Source organism: Neomonachus schauinslandi, chromosome 4 (genome assembly GCF_002201575.2).
Source record: "Neomonachus schauinslandi chromosome 4, ASM220157v2, whole genome shotgun sequence".
Classification (NCBI taxonomy): Eukaryota; Metazoa; Chordata; class Mammalia; order Carnivora; family Phocidae; genus Neomonachus; species Neomonachus schauinslandi.
In genome coordinates this window covers 2,121,531-2,139,554 of record NC_058406.1, presented here as the reverse complement: position 1 = coordinate 2,139,554, position 18,024 = coordinate 2,121,531, and the positions used below count along the sequence as shown (strand labels likewise).

General features: G+C 61.1%; 2 protein-coding genes across 2 annotated transcripts; both read right to left on the bottom strand.

Moving 5' to 3' along the window:
- Positions 1 to 203: 203 nt before the first annotated feature.
- SMIM1 (small integral membrane protein 1 (Vel blood group)) lies at positions 204 to 2,477 on the bottom strand. The gene is made up of 3 exons (XM_021683378.1): positions 2,391 to 2,477; positions 595 to 714; positions 204 to 330 (listed from the first exon to the last, which is right to left on the bottom strand). Exons 2-3 carry the CDS (start codon positions 702 to 704, stop codon positions 204 to 206), a joined length of 237 nt encoding a protein of 78 aa, XP_021539053.1. The 5' UTR covers positions 705 to 714; positions 2,391 to 2,477.
- A 1,473-nt stretch (positions 2,478 to 3,950) lies between these two features.
- On the bottom strand, positions 3,951 to 17,921 carry CCDC27 (coiled-coil domain containing 27). The gene is made up of 12 exons (XM_021684362.1): positions 17,733 to 17,921; positions 17,124 to 17,256; positions 15,959 to 16,069; positions 15,215 to 15,372; positions 12,235 to 12,414; positions 11,113 to 11,193; positions 10,426 to 10,804; positions 10,130 to 10,260; positions 8,011 to 8,088; positions 7,507 to 7,719; positions 5,496 to 5,600; positions 3,951 to 4,076 (listed from the first exon to the last, which is right to left on the bottom strand). Exons 1-12 carry the CDS (start codon positions 17,919 to 17,921, stop codon positions 3,951 to 3,953), a joined length of 1,884 nt encoding a protein of 627 aa, XP_021540037.1.
- Positions 17,922 to 18,024: the final 103 nt, after the last annotated feature.

Sequence of the window (18,024 nt, the reverse complement as noted above, 5' to 3'; positions counted from 1 at the left end):
ATGCTGGCCAGTGACCTCGGCACCCTGGGGTCCGTGTCGGGGGTGGGGTATGCGTCTGCGCAGAGAGAAAAGTCTTCTGTATACAAGGATCGTGTGTATGGGGTTCAGTGTATACAAAGGGGGTTCTGGCGTACAGGGGTGTCCGCCCAAGCCCATGTCCCCACGCACGGGCGGCCAGCCCCGAGTGCGCGTGCTGGGCAGCCTTATTTGCACTTGTGTACATAGTAACCAGTGAGATAGCCGAGGATGAAGACGGCCCAGAAGAGGGCCAGTCCGCCCAGTACCTTCATGGCGATGCCCAGCTTGCCCGAGCACAGCTTCCGGGAGATCCTAGGGAGAGAAGCGCCCCCACATGAGCCCGAGTGGACTGGGGGGCTAGGCTGGAAGGGAGCGGGCCCTGGGGCAGGTGGACCCCGAAGGAGGGTGGTCTGTATGCTCTGCTGAATCGGGAGACAGGAGGGAGCCCAGCGAGGTGGTGCAGGGCCCAGGGTGGCTGGGACTGCTGGGGCTGGGGTGGGGGGGCCTGCAGCATGGAAGCCGCCAGGAGGGGACGAGGAGGTGGAGGGCTCCTCCTGCGGGCCTACGGGCCCTCACCTCTCCCAGGTCCAGGCCTCCTCTGGGCTGGACCCAGCCACCACGTGGACTTCATCCCGGCTGCGGTCATCCCACCTGCTGTACTGGACGCCGCTCTCCTGGGGCTGCATGCTGCGGGGGCTACGGCAAGAGGGGCAGAAGTTGGGCTTAGGCGCTCACGGACGGGGAGACCGAGGCAGGCGTGCGGGGCCCCGACTCCCTGTCAAGCATGGTGCCGGTAACAGCAGTGGCTGGGGCTCCGTGTGGGGCTGCGCTTAAGGCCAGGGTCTGCCTGGGGGTAGGGGCGGGGGTGGGGGGACACGACGGTGGGCTGGTTCCTTCCCCCGAATCTTCTCACCTGGCTTACCAGGGGACCAGGACGCCAAGTGGCCCAGCCACTTGCCCACGGTCACATGGGAGGAGGCCAAGCAGGAATTCCAACCCAGGGAGGCTGCAAACCCTTCCCTCAGGAATGTGAGAGGTTGTCTCCACCCAGCCCAGTCCCGGTGGGGGGGGGGGGGGGAGCAGGCCTCTGGCAGAGCTGAGGCCACCCTGGAGGACAGCACAGGATACCGTGGGTCCTTGACCTGATAACTGCCTTCCTTCCCTCCCCATTCCTGACAGATAAGGCCCCAGAGCAACTCCCTAGGCTGGGAAGGCAGGGGATGGGGCGGCTGGTCCGGCCTGTCTGGCAAGTCGGCGGAGGCCTGGAGCGCCAGAGCAGCGACCCAGCGTGTCCAGTGTCCTCTGGCCTGTCCAACTTGCAGCCCCTCGCCCCCGACACCGCCTGCGGGAGAAGCCGGAGCCTGGGGGCCACCTGGGCCTGCTGGGAGTCCAGGGGCTGGAAAGGCAGGGGCCTCTCTTCTAGGGACCCCCTCCCACAGAATCCTGGAGACAGGCTTAAAGGCACAGCGGGCCACTGAACGGCAAGAGGCCAACCCAACAGAAACTCCTGACGTGCCTCCCTGTCGTCCCTTTCCCCAACCCCAGCCCAGCGGGGAGGAAGGAAGGGAGCTTGTCTCCAAGCCCCAAGGCCTGCCTGTCAGGTGGGAGCACCTGCTTTGCCACAGCCACTCAGATCAGGGGCCGTTCTCAGGCCCAAGGGATGCCAAGTGTCTGCGGACTGTGGGCTGTGCCTTCCCAGGTGTGTCTGGGAAAGGGGCTCTGGACCGACTCTGCTAGCTGTCTACCTAACGTCCACCCCCTGTCCACCCCTGGAGCAGAGTCCCATTCTGTGCCAGGCAGCAATGTGCCACCCCAAATGACAGCCAGGGGCTAAGACAAGCTTAATACCCTGGCCCCTGGCCCCCCAGGCCAGCCGGATGAGGGCAAAGTGCTGGGGTGTAGCAGAGCTGGGGGGTTCTTGCTTTCACCAAGGAAATAGCAGCCACTTCTTTCTTCCTGCCCCGGCGTGATGGCCGGAGCTGCAGCAGCCACCTTGCAGCCCAGATACCCATGCAACACCAGCCCTTATCGTGTGGACTCTCCAAATCCACACCAATTACCCACCCTTGGGCTTCTTGGTGAGAAGAGTCAACCCCCACCTGTTCAAGCCTGGGTTCCTACCGTGGGCAGCGGAAAGTATTCCTAACTGATGGAGACTAGCCTGGCTCTCAAGTCATCTCGGTGGAACAAAGCCACTAGAAGCTGGTGAGGTGCCTAGAGCTGGGATCCTGCGGGCCTCACTCTCCAACCCCCACCAGAGGGTCACGCCTTGTACCTGGAGACACCCGCCAAGCTGGGGACCCTCTGGGGATACCACCGCATACCTTAGACCCTTTCGCCCCCAAAGCACCTCCGAGGAGCCCACAACTTACAAAGGGAGAGTCCTGGCGTGGGGCCCGGACTCCGGCGCCCAGGAAGGTGGTCAGGTGGTCTCTGCCCGGCCAGTGGATCTCTCCCGCCTCCTCCCAGGCCGCAGGTCAAGGTCCGAGGTGCGGCCGATGCCTGCAACCTCAAAAAACAACAACAACAAAAAAAAACCAGAAAATAAAGAAAAGGTGAAGAAGAGCGGCCCTTCGAGGAGCGGGAAGGGGAAGGGAGCGCTGGGGTGTCCAGAGACAGCAGGAGCCAGGCGGACATTTCCCGCACGTGGCCACCCGGCCCGGGGTCGCTCGGCCGGATCAGCGCTCCCCCCGCCCCCACCCCGCAGCTCCGGGACTCCCGGGCGGCCGCTCGCAGGGCAGGGAGGCCGCGGCCAGGCCCACCTCCTCCGTCCGCCTGCACGAGGAAGCTGCCCCCCGACGCGCGTCCCACCAGCGCCTCCGCCTCCTGCCCTCCGCGCCGCGCAGACGTGTCCCGGCCGGGAGGGGCGGGGCCTCGGGGGGGCGGGGCGGCCTGGGGGCGGGGCAGGGGGCGAAGCCCGCACGGGGGCGCCGACCCCAGGCCCCAGGTGTTCCGGACGCGGCCGCCGGAGGGCGTGCGTGCTGCAGGGAAAAAGGCTGTAGGGGCCGCAGGGGGGAGAGGGGGCTGCCGGGGAGAGGAGGCAACATGGGAGAGGGGGCCGCAGGGGCACGGGGTCGGCAGAGGAGAGGGGGTCCCCTGGGCTAGGGTCTGCAGGGGAGAGGGGCTGCCCGGGCAACAGGGCCCTCACGGGTCCCAGGGGTGGGGGGGCGCGGGTCCACCCCCAGGCCGTGCAGGTGCCGGACTCTGGTGCAGAAGCGGGCTCTGGAGCCTCAGGGCGCTCCTGAGTCTGATCCGACAGGCGAGGCGGCCCAGGCGGGGCGCCCCCGGGGAGCCTGCGCGGAGTTCCCAGCTCCGTTCCTCGGGTTCCCGCCCTGGGCCCGCGGCGAGCGCGAAGCAGGAAAGGCCGGCGGCGCGCACAGGTGGGTGGGGGTGGAGGACGAGAGCAGACGCCGCGGGCGGGTGCCTGCGTGCAGCGCGTTGCTGTGCCCAAAGCCTGCGGGGTGCGGGACGCAGACAGGGTGAACTGCGCAGATCAGGGTGCCTGGCCTCCTGGAACTTCCACTCCCGCAGCAGTGATGGGAACAGGAGTAGAAGCTCGCCTCCACTGTCTCCCAGACGGGTCGCAGCCGCAAAGCGGTGCCCCAGCCAGGGGCGCCCCCACCGCACAGGTTTGTGCCGCAGGTGTTGGGAAGGGGCGGATAGGCACCGGGTCTCGGGCCTCCTAAGCCTGGGGCCTCAGGGGTGGGCCCTTGCTCAGTGTGGGGGTCTCCCCAGGAAGGAGCCAGGGGGGCAGATGGGGGCTGTGGTGGTCGCCCAAGCCCCCACGAGTCCCGGGAGACGGAAAAGCTGAGTTCATGGCCAATGGCAGAGTTTAATTCTAAAGCGAAAAGGCCGGGCCGCACAGGGCTGGCTCCCTGAGCTGGGTGCCGGCCTCCGCTGGGCGGGCTGGCGTCTGGGGGCCCGGGCTGGGTCTACTTGGAGGTTATCTTCTTGGACTTGTTCGGGGAGGACAAGGCCTCTGTCTGCTGCAGGGGAGGCACTCTGGCGCCTTTCTGTTTGAGCTGATTGTAGTAGTCGGCTCTCTCAGAGATGATCCTCTGCAACAGAAGCCCGGGCCTCGGTGGCGGGGACCCCGCCTCTCCTCCCCGAGCGGGGGCGGGGTGCGGGGGGCGCAGCAGTGGTGTGCGCTGACCTGACCGGCTCTCCAGCGGAGAAAGCTCTGGTCTGTGGCATCTGCTAACTTCCGTGCTGGAAACACTCCCCACCCCTGCTGATCCCGCCCCGGGATGAAGCCGCAGAACTCAGCCCGCCACGGGCTGGCGTCACCTCTCCCCTGCAGCAGCGCTAACTGCACTTCTTATGTCCTCTGAGGATGTCGAGCGGCCCAGACCAAGAGACCTCAGAGGCCATCGAGTCTGTCCCTCAAGTCCGTTCTGTCCTGCGCACAGGGAGATGGCCAGACCCTCCCTCACCTCTGCTGCTTTGGCGCATCACTGTTTTGTGTGCAGCAGAGGAAAGGGCTTCTTTCCTGGCTACTGGCGGGTACTGATGACTCCTCCCATCCCTCTCTCCTTCCCTCCCACCTCCCTCCTCCCTCTCCCCCACACCAAACAGCAGGAGCCAGGCTGCAGAGACCTCTCCCCAGGTCCTCTTGCAGGTGTCCCCCCTCCCCAGACTGTTGCCACCCTACAGGGGCACTGCTGACCAGGGCCCCACCCCATGACATAGGAGGAAGGAAATCAGGTCTCGGGGAAATGCTGGAAGGTCATAGGCACCTGCTGGGGCAAAGGGCCATGCCGTGGGAGGCTTGGGGCGTGGGGACAGAAGCAGCCCCTGGTGAGAGTCCATATGGCCCTGCACAGAGCACGTGGCAGTCAGGGCTCTTCTCCCAGAGCCCTCCCCCGACCATGCCCAGAAGGCAGACAGCCTCTCTCCCTCGTGCAGAGGGAGGCTCTACTACTCAGTGAACTCAAGAGCCAGCCCACAGCTTGTCAGCCAAGGCCCACAGGGGTGGTGGCTTGCCCCTGCCAGCCCCAAAGCCTGCACTATTTGTCCTGCACCACACTGCCCTGGGAGGCCTCTGCTTGGGGTCATCGGGACGACAGCCTGAACCAAGGCCAGGGAAGGGGGGCCACGCCAGGGTCCTGGCTGAGCAGACGAGGATTCCAGCTGAGGCCACGCTGAGGTGCCAAGAAGCATCCCCAAAGAGGCTGAACTGGACAGAACCTGGCGGGGGGGTGGGGGGGCTGCTCCTGCTGCTGGAGAATCTCCAGGACCCCAGCAGCTTGGTCCCCTCCCCACTGCACCCCGGAGCTGAATGCTGAGAGCAGCCTAGCCATGGGGAGATCTGGTCCCCTCTGCCTAAGCAGAGAGCAAGGATGATCCCAGGGGCACAGTGAGTGGTGACACAGCCATGACGAGAATGGGGGTCCCCTCAGCCCCCCGCTGCAGATCAGCAAGCGTCACCCTAGAGACGCAGCCTCGGGGACCAGGAAGCAGCCCAGTGCTGGATATACCTGCAAAGCTTCCAGAACGTCATTGTCAGAGATCTCAGTGGCAAAGGACTTGACCCCGGAGGTGCTGAAGGTGGCCTGGATGATCTTGTTTCTCAGTCTCTCAAGCTGTGAGCAAAGGGAAGGAGGGGGCGAATTACACCCACCCCTGAGTGAAGCCTTCCAGAAGGTAGATTTGTCCTCACTTTTTGAAGCTTTAGGAACCGGAAGTGTTTGGAGAGGCCAGCTGGTCTGCCTGTGAGCTAGAAGGTGCCAGATCAAAACCCAGACCCAGGGCGGCTGGGCATCCAGGCTTTAAGACTTTCTACTACTTTTTTTTTTTTTAATTGAAAAAGTAAAACCTGCACATGGCTTAAAAAAGAAAAAACAGTACAAGGTCTCCAAAGCACCCCGCAGGCCATCCTCCCGTCCACAAGGGAGCTGGCATTCCCTGCCCCCAGGGGAGACTCCGGGATGCCCCCGGGAACACCCTGCAGGCTTATCAGCCCCTCACTGTTAGCACTGCAGGGAACACCTGGCCATCCCTCCTATTGTACTCCCAGCCCTTCCTCCTTTTCTTGGGATGGTGAGGCAGTCCTCGCTGTTTCCATTAACTAGCCATGAACGGGGTGGTAACCAGGAGTTAACTAGGACGGAGCTAAGGCTATCTAGTCTTGCTGCCATCAGCATCATTGTGCTGATATGCATTGTTCATCTTCTCCACTCTGAGCCCCAGAAGCACTCAGACGGGCCCCCCAAGTTATGGTGGCAGCTCAGCACCTGCTCCTCACCCTCAATGAGCAGAAGCCCTGATGATGCAGAATTGCCACGTGAGAGCCGGCCTCAAGAGAGTTTGCATTGCCTCAAAAGGGCTGCAGGACGGTCCACTTTGCCCCTGGGACAGCGTTGAGGTGACAGAGGGCACGTTAGGAGCCCCTGGACCTTGGGTGGGGAGGGGGCTTCCTTTCTTTCCAATGTGGATTGGTGCCAGCTCTGCGCCCCATACCCTACTGGGTGTAGGGGTTACCGAGGGAAGAGGGGCCTGCCCCCTGTACTGGAGGTGACTGCTGCTGGGCAAGGGGTGGCGGTCACCTGGAGTGTCCAGCCACAGTGCGCCACGCCCGGCCTGCTGCAGGCGTCACTCACGGGCCTCAGCACCACTTCCTGAGGACCCCAGACCTGCCCCCACAAACTTTCTCAACAGCATTCCAGGCGCTACCAGACTGAGGCGAGAACCGGACGGATGATGCACCATCCCCTGCTCACACTCTAGCTGGGAGGACCGCTGGATCCCAAAGGGTGGCGGCCGTCGCTGATGCTGCCGAGCCGTCCAGCGGGAGGCTGGCTCCTCCGGGTGGGGAGAACACACCCCGTTCAGCAGGCACTCGGGGGGCGCGGGGGAAGGTGTTCTTTCAAAAGCCTACATGCACAGGACTTTCTCTCTGCTGGTTTTTGGATTCTGGTCAGCTCTTCGCTGATTTCCTTTTTGGCCTGGGTCCCTCAGCAGAGGGCACCTCGGCCTCCCTCTGTGCTTTGCTCACGTGTAGCATGGGGGCTCAGATATGGGGTCGGGCTCTTCACATCCCAGCACCACCCCCACGCAGCTCTGGGCGCGCCAGAGGGTTATTTCGCCCCTCCGGCTGCAGGCTCCTTATGTGAGCAGTGAGGACGCTAAGAACGCCTGCTTCCTAGCTTTGTTCACGAGGTTAGACTTCACTGAGCTGCTTAGAACGGTGCCCGACCCCTGCACGCACCCCGAAAACTATAAATAGATGGTACCCCTGGCCCCGGAGCGCTCCTTCCTGGCCGGCTATCCAAACCCTCGCGCCCCTTCACAGCACAAGCCAGACACGGCCCGCCCCGCCCAGTGTGCAAGCCCCATTGCACCGATGCTCTCCGCCACCATTTCTGGACCGCCGACTCTGTGCCGGGGCGGGGCTACGCGGGGGAGTGAGCCTAAGCCCCCGCCCCCCTCGGCGCACGGCCCGCCCCCTCGGCGGTGGGCGGGCGCGGGCGCTCCGCACGCGGGGCCTACCCGGGACTGGGCGCTCTCCAGGGCCACGCGGGCCTGCTGCTCCGCCTGCTGGATCATTTCGTTCTTGCTCAGCATCTCCTCCTGCAGCCACTTCCGTCTCTGCAGGTGGTTCTGGTTCTGGCTCACTTGGGCCTGCAGCTGGCCGACCGTCGCGTCGAACTCCGAGATGGTGCGCTCCTGCTTTTCGAGTTTGCTCTGCAGCTCCAACACTTGCTGCAGGGGAGCCAGGGAGGACAGAGGAGTAGGCCCACCCGGCCCAGACGGGTCACCCGTGTTCCCCGCCCGTCCCCCGTCCTTCCCCCGAAAGACCGCCGGCCCTCATGGAGCCAGCAAGGGCAAGGAGCCTCTGCGTGCGCTCGCGCTCCTGCGATGCGCTCACCGGGGTGCTGCCTAAGGAAGGGGGGCCCGACTCACTGCGAAGGGGTTTCCAGCTCATCTTGCCCGCGCTGTCAGGACTTACAACAAGAACAGCGGTCTGGCTGTTTAACCACACCTGGCGGTCACCTGGCGGAGAAGAATGTTGTCCTTCTCGATGATGCCCATCATCTCTTCGTGCTTCTTGTCTTCCCTGAGGTTGGAGAACTGGAAGGCAGACGGGGGGGGGGGGGGGGGGGGGGGTTGGCTCAGGGGGACTCGGAGACAAGAGGACAGATGGAACACTTGCATCCAGCTTTTCTCCCTGAGCCTCAGTACGATGAAAGCCGCGGGACTTCTGCCAAGGACAAGAGGGGCAAACACATGGGGAGCTGGAGAGCAGGGCCGGGAAGGCCAGACCCTAAACCAGCAGGGGTGGAGAGCTGAAAACAAGCCCAGCTCACTCTTCTGGTCCTCAAATCTCAGAAATTGGTGGTTCTTCTGGATCTGGAACCTAACATGGGGAGGATCCGTGGATACTTTTCCAGAAACTAAGAGCTGCAGACCCGTCCCTGCCCTCAAGCAACTGGGAGCCTGTGTCTGGTTCACCTGGTGAGAGGCTGGATGTCGGGGGCATAGCAGAGAGTCTCTGGCTAAGGAGGTGCCAGGTGCAGTGGAGGGTAGACCCCCAGACTCCAGATGGGGGATGTGGGTGTCAAATGTGGATGCCCCCGCTGTCTTCCCATCTTGGCTCCCAGAACACCGGCAGCTAGGCCTTCTCATTCCAGGCAAGAAAATTCCCGGTTCCCCAAAGAACTGACAAGACAGCCTCCGCACACTCGGCTGAAGTGCCCACACGTGCCCATCCGTGTGAAGCACAAACTTACTGCCGTGTGCTCAGAGACCCCACTCAGCTCTGGCACGAGTGAGGGTCTCTCATGAATGACAGACGCCGAGACAAAGGGACCCAGGGCACTTGCGGGCGATCAAAAAGATTCAGGAAGTTGAGCCCGGCGATCATGAGTGTTCCGCGGGGCATAGACAAGACACTGAATCGTGAAACAAAAGAAGAAAAAGGACGTGGGAGAACAAGAGAGATCTCGGAAGCCGTCCGTGCAACAAAGGGGAGCACAGGAGGCGGCTGTGGATAAAGTGCTGGGAACATGGGCCGTAGAGCAAACGGCCCAGAGATGGGGAGCAGGAGGGAGCGGACAGCAAGAGGAGGAGGAACGGGGTTCCGGGGATGCCAGGAGGAGTGTTCAAGAAAGAAGACGGAGAGAAGAAGAAACAAGATAATGTAACCTTCCAGAGCGGAGTTTCAGGACACCTGGGACAAAGAGCCCAGCGGTTTTCTGGAGACGCAGCAGCGCACCCAGACCTCGGTCCCAGGCAAGTGAGAATTGGGAACGCCCAGGACTCCCCCCAACAGCCTTGGTTGCTCGGGCCCATGGGGCAGTGCCGTCACTGTGGACGCAAAGTGCTCTCCCAGCTGTGGTTTGGCATCCCACCAAATTCTACTGACGTGTAGAATAAGGACGTTAGCAGAATATGCTGCCCCCACAAATTTACACCCACTCATTCTTTTATCAGAAGACTACTGCAGGATGTGCTCCAGTGAAAACATGGGAGTAGATCAGAAAAGAAGGAAACTTAACCCTGTTCGGCAAAACCTGTGTTTGAGTCCCAGGTGGGCATGAGCTGCTGACAGTCATACCCCAAGCATCCCATCATGGTGGGACGGCACCTGCGGGAGGCCGACTTGCCTGTGCTGGGGGCCCCAGGCAGGGGAGGAAACAGGGAAGTGCTTGATAATGCTAGGATGGAGAAAATTCCAGAATGGGTGTTAGAAGCATGCCATTTGTAGACCTGCAAAGTGATTCCTGAAGAAGAGTTGAGAGCAATCGCCCTGGGGGATGGGCACATAAGAGAGAAGAGGATGGGACACACCCCTGTAGTGTGACAAGCCTGCGGGACTATTTCATTCTTTAGCTTGTGTGCGTGAATAACTTCGATAAAACAAAACGTGTAGCAAGGGGTGGGCTTGGCGGAAGGGCAGCCTCTGTAAGTGTGCGTGCGCTCTACCCTGGGACTCGAGCACGTGGGGATGCTGGAGAAGTGACCGGGAGCCAAGCAGCCCAGGGAGGAGAGTGCGGGCCAGCGGGCAGTGCAGGGCCAGGGGGCTTGGTGTGACCCAGGACAGGCTGCCCCAGCTCGGGATGGGGGGGATGGGCGGGGCTGCTGGTGACCGCTGCGTCGCGGGCATGGCCACCTTGTTGGACATGGCTTGTAACTGGTCCTTCCGCTCCTGGAGTTCCTTCTGCAGGGTCTCGTTCTCCATGTTCAACATGTGCAGCTGGGATTCCTGGAAATCCACTTGGCGTTGTAAAGACGTGATGGCCCCTGTGTGAGCCGTGCATGGGAAGGAGGGGAGAGAGGGCAGGGGGCTAGGAAGCCGAGACAGAGGGGCTCTGTGGCCCCAGGCTGAGGGCTACTGCCTCCTGCCCTGAGTCCCTCGGTCCCCTGGGCCACCCTCTAACCTGCGGCTCTGGGCCCCCAGCGCCCCACCTGTTGCGAGCGAGTATCTGGTCCTGGTGACCTCCAGCTCGGTCTGGAACTCCTGGATCACGTGCTCGTACTCCTCTAGCTGGGCTATCAGCTCCTGCTCGAAAGCCTCCTCCAGGGAGCGGGAGCTCCTCCTGCGCTGGCCCTCCTCCTCCTGCACCTCCTTCTCCTCCTCCAGCTCCACCACCTCCTCCTCCTCCTCCTCCTCCAGCTGCTCCTGCTCCTCACCCCCCTCCTTGGGTGCGGCCCCCTTCCTGCCTGCCGGGCCCTCCCCTTCCCCATCCGCCGTCTCCTCTGCCTCTGCGTCTGCAGCCTCTTCTTCCTCGCCGCCAGCTGCTTCCAGGTCCTTGCCTCTGCCGGTCACGGCATACTCCTCCTGAAGCTGGGAGAGGGAGGGGGCACTGGGCAGGCGAGCAGGGCGCAGGGAGCACTCCCCCAGCCGCCGTGCCGGTGTCCCGCTGCACCGTCTCGGGAGACCGCCACTGCCCGGCTGCCCCGCACCTGGGCAGGGCGGGCAGGGGAGCTGGAGTCCCTTTTCCAGGAGCTGCCCTGCCCCCCTGCACCTGTTCCCCTCAGGTGTGGCTGAGGGCCCACAACGCGGAGCTGCAGGGAGGACACCGGCATCGCCGGGCAGCCCCGGAGATGTAGCCGGGGCCAAGCCTGCCTGCTCAGGATCCCGGCGGCCCGCACCTGCCTCCAGTGCTGCAGCTCCTCGTCTCGGAAGAAGGTCTTCAGGATGCTCAGCCTCCCGCTGGGCTTTGGCACTGGCTCCTGCAAGATGGCCACAGGAGCCTCAGCGTCCCAAACTGCCCCCTCAGCTCCCCCGGCTGATGTCCTGAGACCCGTCCTTCTGGAAGGGGACAGCAGCCTCTCCATGTTGCAGGGGAGAGGGGGGTCAAGTGTCTTCCTGCCAAGGGTGCTGTGTTGGTGAGAAGGGGGGCAGTGACCGGCAGATGGGCAGCCCTGGGGGGATGGTGACTTGCAGATGGGCAGCCCTGGGAACAGTGTGGTTTCTCGCTCCCCTGGACCCGCCCCAGGGAGTAGCCTTGCAGCAATGGGCACCCCCGCTTTGTTCCGAGAGTGGAGGGCCAGCCTGCCATGCCCACGTTGCATGTCCCTGTAGGCCCAGTGTGGGCTCACGCCTCTCTAACAGCCCCCGGGAGGCCGGGGAACAGGGAAGGCAAGCCGATGCTCCCAGACCTCTTCGGACTCCTGCTGCCCCTGCCTGCTGGTACCGCACCATCCGTGTCCAGGCAGCTTTCTCTGGTGGCATCTCGGGGATCTGGTGACGGTCCGAGGCCCCCACCCCCCTCCCATGTGCCCCTAGCATAATGCCGGGCTGGATCCTCAGGTATGAAAGAAATCAGGTTTTAGAAAGACCGGGTGACTTCCCCACCAGGACCTGCCTAGTTCAGTCCTCTGCCCAGACCTCCCTGCTGTATAGGCAAGGACACTGAGCGTCCTGGAGCCAGAACAGATCAGGCGAATCCGGGCCACCACGCCCACAGGGCCCACGGCTAAGCCAGGTCTGGAGACTTCACCTGCAGGGGGCCTTCTGTCCTACGGGATTTCAGAGGGGCTGGCCCTCAGCTTACAGGTAAGGAAACAGTCCAGGGAGCGACACGACCTGTCCCAGGTGGGAAAGCAAGCTGGCAGCCAAACACAGAGGTCTAGATGTCCAGCTCACAGCTCTTTTACCCACGAGGATGTGGCAGCCTTCCAGGATGACAGGGCATTTGCCGGAGGCCTGAGGGCCACCAGGAGCTTTGGACACTTTGGAGGCAGAGCCTGCAGCCCGGGCCCTCCACTCACCTTCATGCACTGGCATACCCATGTCTCCTGGCCCTTGCTTTTAAGGAGGCATTTCAGCTGTTTCTTCAAGGCCTCCCTCTCCTCCTGGAGGGCCAAGACCTCCTCATCTTTCTTCTGAAGCAGCACCTCCATCGTGGACAGCCGCTGCACTTCCTCCCCCAGCGTGAACAGGCAGTGATCCTGGGCACAGAAGCATGGACAGCCCCTGGGTGCACGCAGGCTTCCCCCCCAGCCCCGGACCCACCCTCTCTGGGCGCCTGCAGGAAGAGCAGACCTGGAAATCCCAGCCACTCCTGCCCAAGGGTGGGGACCAAGTCCTCGCCTGCCTGGGGAAACTCCTGGCAGCCTCCCTTTCAGGCCTGGTCCTGGCCAGCCCCCCAGTCGCAGTGGGAGACACGGTTCTTGGGCACGGCCCCACAACGAGCCAGCAACACCCTCCGAGAGCCATCCCCTGGGGCTTGCAGGGAGCCAGACCCTCTGCCCCTCCACCTTCCGTGCTCAAAATCTCAGTGCCCTCGATTCCTCAGCGGTGGAGACATGGCACCAACGTGTTTGGATAGCCGGAAATGGAAGGCCTTGCCGTCGGCAGCTCTGAACCGAGAGCAGCGTAAAGGAAGGCCCCGGGCCCGCAGTACACCCTGCACAGTCCCAGGAGGGAAAAGAAAGGAACTCGGAAGTCCTCCAAATGTTTGGGATTTAAGTGCCAGGTTCCTACGTGGCCCGTGAACCAAAGAAGCAGAAGGCACAGAGGAAGTTAGAAAATGTCTTAAACAGAACGATAATGAACACTGTCAAGATGTATTGAGACTTGTGGGGTGAAACTGAGCTGCGGAGAGGACAGATTCACAGCCCCCCGCACATCGGCTAGGGCAAGCAAGGGCACCAGCACCTGAGCATCCATCAGAGGGATCCAGGAAAGAGCTGCGGGCTACGGTGGGAGGGACCGACCGAGCAACCAGGATGGGAACTGGAGGACCCGGCCAGGAGCGGGGCAGGGGCAGGGGCAGGGGCAGGGGCAGGGGCAGCAGGACTGCGGGGATCTCAGGCGTACGCAGAATTATTCACACGGCTAAGCTAAAATAATCTGGCAGAAATCACCCTTCTTCCCCCGGGCCGTGGTGATTCAGACCCACGCACCGGTCCCACACCAGACAGTGGTTGCTGGAAAGGGGATGCTCGTTTCCACTGGGGCCGCTGAGTGGACACCATGCTGCCGTGTCGCTGCAGGTGACTCTCTTGCCTCCAGTGGAGATGCGCTACCTCTTCAGCTCAGACCAGGTGGAGATGAGAGAAAGAGAAGCCTAAGGACAGCTTCCAAGCTCCTGGAGGCAGCCAAGCGGGCAGCCCTTCCCCCGGCCGCTTCACACACGTGAGCTTTCCCCTTCCCTCGGTTTGCAGAGAACATCCTTTCACATAGACCTGTGTGGTTCTACCTCGTGATAGCCTCAGGCTTTCTCCGACGTGGAATTGCTTTCCCCAAAGTGGTCACAGGATACCGACACTTCTAAAATTGTGACATCTCTCAGAAAATGCAGAGTGTCAGGAATAAAGGTAAAATGAAGACTCGTGGAGCCACACTATCTGGGCTTTGCACACCCACCAGCTGCCCAACATTTTGTGGTGCTCATTCCCATGACTGTCATTGAAGCCTGACCAGCTTTAAAACACCACCACCAACAGAAGGTGATTCTAAGAAAAGAGAGAGAGAGGGGCGCCTGGGTGGCTCAGTCCGTTAAGCGGCTGCTTTCGGCTCAGGTCATGATCCTGGGGTCTTGGGATCGAGCCCCGCATCCGGCTCCCTGTTCAGCGGAGAGCCTGTTTCTCCCTCTCCATCTGCCTGTCACTCTGCCTACTTGTGCTCTCTCTCTGTCAAATAAATAAATAAAATCTTTAAAAAAAAAAAAAAAGAAAGAAAAGAGAGAGAGAAGGCCCAAGTTAGCACTGTCAGGAATGGGAAAGAGGCTCTCTCTCCTGCAGAAACGGAGGGGGGGAGGCCCTGGGTGGCTCAGTCGTTAAGCGTCTGCCTTCGGCTCAGGTCATGATCCCGGGGTCCTGGGATCGAGCCCCAAATCGGGCTCCCTGCTCGGTGGGAAGCCTGCTTCTCTCTCTCCCACTCCCCCTGCTTATGTTCCCTCTCTCACTGTGTCTCTCTCTGTCAAAAAAAAAAAAAAAAGAAGTTAGGGGGTTATTAAGAGACCATTATGCACAGGATCAGGCTAATAAATCTGAAAATTTACATGTAATGGACACATTTCTCGAAAAACATAGCTTATCCAAACTGAAACAAGAGGGAGAAGGAAGTCTGAGTATCTTTCAAGGACGTGAATTTATTATTTGGAAAACCTGCCCCATGAGGACTCTCCAGGCACACACGGCCTCAAAGATGAATTCTTTGCCAGTCTCATGCAGACTCTTCCAGAGAACAAAATACGAAAGAGAAAATGCCTCCCAATTTTTTGATTGTTTGTTCTGAGGCCAGAATTACTCTGACACCGAAAGTAAACAAGGGAATTACAGACAGGTTAACTGTGGGCCAGTCTCTGTCACAAAGACACAGAGCGTAACATCACAACAAGTCAACTCGTAGGTAGATCTTTGCATACTAAGCTGATTATTACTGTTTTCAAGAATATATTATATTAAGTAGAAATAGTGGGTCAAAAGCTATGTGGATGGTTGATATCATGATACGTGTGGCCAGCTGCATGCTGGGGGGGACGAGATCCATGCCAGCTCAACCCGCCACGCACTGGGATGAAGATGCACAGGGGCCAGAAGGTCTGGAAAAGAGCTGAGTCATGGGAGCCTAAGGAGGGTACTGGGGGTCATTTTGGCCACATCTGGGGACCTGCTTGGACAGCTAACCAGATACCCCAACAAGAGCCCCGGGGGGCTGGCTGGACCCTCCTATCCTGCCGGACGTGGAGCTGGGGCATTAGGGTCAGGCTGTCTGCCGGGCTCTGCACACACGTGGCCGTACCTTCTCATGGATGACTGAGATATACCAGGGTAACCTCTTCTTCGGGTGGCTCTGCGCCAGGACCAGGCTGCTGGGGACCGGGCTTATGATCTGGGATTCACTCCTCTTCCGCAAGTAGTTGAACTCACAGGCACTCTTACTAAAGGGAAGGAGGCACCCTGTGGGGAAGCCGGGCGGGGGCGGGGGCGGTCAGACTCCGAGTGCTGAGCCGCCCTGGGGCGTTCCATGGTAGTTTCCCCCTCGCAAGACGCCCCTGGGAAACCCTTCGCTGCCCAGCTGGGCTCCTCCACGCCTCCTAGTGCTGACCCCCATCGTCCATCCCTCCCCACCTGCCCCTGCGTGTGTTGAAGAAATGGAGGGAGATCATCAAAGCAGCCCTTGGAGATCCCCAGAGCCTAGGGGTCACGACACCAGGGGTCACAGTGATGGCCCAGACATTTGTGAGGGGTTTCCTCACATTCAGACAGAGGAGACCTCTGTGTGCAGAGATCATCTTTGGATAAACCAAAGTAAGTATATTCATGCGTGGGAACAGTGCATTCTACTCAAGGAGGGATGTATTCTGTGTAAGGGGCATAGGGTCAGGCAGGTGGTCCTGGGAAGGGAGTCCCATGGGGGCACAATCAGGGAGCCCTGAGGGGAGCAGAGGTCCCGGCAGGTGCAGGCAGAGGCCTCAGAGCTAGCCTGCCAAGGAGAGGACCCCAGGGGCATGCTCGTCCCAGCGGCGGCAGGCCCTGCCCTCACCGTCCACCTTTGTGTCCAAGCACCGCTGGCTGCAGGATGGGTCCCGGGTCACCTTCCAGGAATCAAAGCCCATGCACAACTCCTCAGGCACCCCGGCTGAGGTGGATGAGCCTGCAGAGTGTTAAAAATGCTAGCTGATGACAGCTAAGACCACGTCTTCACAAGACCTCCCGGGCAGGGACAATGAGTTCATTTCTTTTTAAACTTCAGGTAGGATTAAAGGTGACTTTGGTTGGTGGATGTATGGGATTGAACCCTGGGACTAAATCGAACCGTGATTCTGTCCTCCTGCCTGCTATTTGTGTGCCCACCTGGAACAGACTAGGTGCAACTTCATCTCTGCAAATTGATGCATCCCCTCCCCTGGAAGGACCCTGCATTCCCATCTGTAAAAATGGCTCAGCCTCAAAGTCTCCAAGAGGCCCCTCTACCCCAACGGCAGACCCCGTCTCCCCTCAGCCGTCATGAATCATGTCAATGGCGGGCACATGCAGGACACAGCGTGGTCTCTCAGCCCATCCCAGCCCTGTCCAGAATTCATGGACCTGGAGTGCTGGCTGCTCTCTGAGGTTCCAGCCCTGAGAAAGGGGAGCTTAGGGCCTGAATGGGTGGAGGCTCCTGCTTCTGACATGAACAAGGCCCCCATCACTAGCCACAGGCTCTAAGCTTCCATTTCCCTGTCCCTAACCACAATGCCATGTGTGGGGCCCAGGAACTGGGAGGTCTAGGGTGCTGCCTGGCCTGGCCACTGCCCCCTGGTGACCGCTGAGCACCTGGCTGCTTTCTCAAAGCCTCCTGTTCTCCCAGATCAGAACGGCGTGCAGTCACACCTGATGGTGGTTGGGCTCCTTACTGGGGTTGGTTCCTATCTTTGGCCTCATGACCTCTTTACTGCAGCTTCTAGAATTTTGAGCCTTCTCCCTCTCCCCTACCCCCAACCCTACTGAGTCTGGTGAATGAGACAAGAGAAAAGCAAGAAGGCTTTTCCTTCCCCCCTGCCCCCCTTGCACTGGGCGTGCTGCGTGCTCCAGCTGGTGCTTCTGCATGCACAGTGAGTTCCCACCACTGGCCACCACTCTGGCTGACGAACACTAGGAAGGTCGCCCCACTCCTCCAGGGAGGGAGGTGGTTTCCATGTGGGGGCCTCCCCGTGGGTGGCTCTCACCATAACGAGACATAGACGTGGCCTTGGTGCTGAACTGAGGGCAGCCAGGGCGCTCGAGAAACGCCTTTCTCAGCTCCTCTAGTTCGGCCATGAAGGTGGTGTCCTCGGGGCTGGGGGTTTGCTTGTATTCGCCCTGGTGGAGTGGAGACAGCAAGACACTGGGAGAAGAGCCCCTGGAAGCTGCGTGCACTGACCGTAGCCATCTGCCCTGTTCCCGAGAACCGAAGGCTTCAGGACAGGCACGTGCACCCACTAGAGAAACCACAGGCATCCTCCTGGGGGGCCACGGGTGGCTCTCTGGTCTCCCTGAGCCCGTAGTAGATTCAGGAGCCTCCCAGCTGTGCTATCCCTTCCTCGTCCTCTCTTCCCCCGACTTCACTCCTTTTTGAGACCCCCCCCGCCCCAGGAAGGCTCTGGGCAGCCGGCCATCTTCTCTTCCAGGCTTTCGGGTTGCCAGTTCTTTACACTCCCAGAATTGGCCCATCTTCATCCGTCACCAAAGCATATTTGGAAGTCCTAGGCCCTGAGGCCTCCCGTCAAGGGGGAGAAGCAGGCCAGCCCCGAGTTAGCTGTGCCGCGGCCTGGCCGTCCCCCTCCAGGACCCCGCACCTTCTTCCTGTAGAAGCGGCTGATGGCCTGAGCCGACTTGCTGAGGGAGCGCTGTCTCCGGCGAAGTTTCCAGTCTGGGACCAGGTTGTCCCGGCCGGCCACACACTGGAGGAGCCTCAGGCCCTTCTCCATCAGGTTGGGCACCACGCTGTGCTTCTTGGGCGGGTTGGCTCCGCCGACTGGCAACATCCTTGGGGCGGGGCGGAAGGACTGGAGGACGCCTTGGACGGACGGCCCCTGTGGGCCTGTCTGTCTGGAGCAAGGTGTCAAGGGGAGCAGGGGCTCGAGTGTG

Excerpts from the sequence above, each read along its gene's own strand:
- SMIM1 (XM_021683378.1), bottom strand. The coding sequence starts at position 704 with ATGCAGCCCCAGGAGAGCGGCGTCCAGTACAGCAGGTGGGATGACCGC. Across the intron at positions 331-594 it reads GAGGCCTGGACCTGGGAGAG|GATCTCCCGGAAGCTGTGCT; the intron begins GTGAGGGCCCGT and ends TTCTCTCCCTAG.
- CCDC27 (XM_021684362.1), bottom strand. The coding sequence starts at position 17,921 with ATGTTGCCAGTCGGCGGAGCCAACCCGCCCAAGAAGCACAGCGTGGTG. Across the intron at positions 17,257-17,732 it reads GCCGCTTCTACAGGAAGAAG|GGCGAATACAAGCAAACCCC; the intron begins GTGCGGGGTCCT and ends CCACTCCACCAG. Across the intron at positions 8,089-10,129 it reads TACAAGCCATGTCCAACAAG|TTCTCCAACCTCAGGGAAGA; the intron begins GTGGCCATGCCC and ends TCTGCCTTCCAG.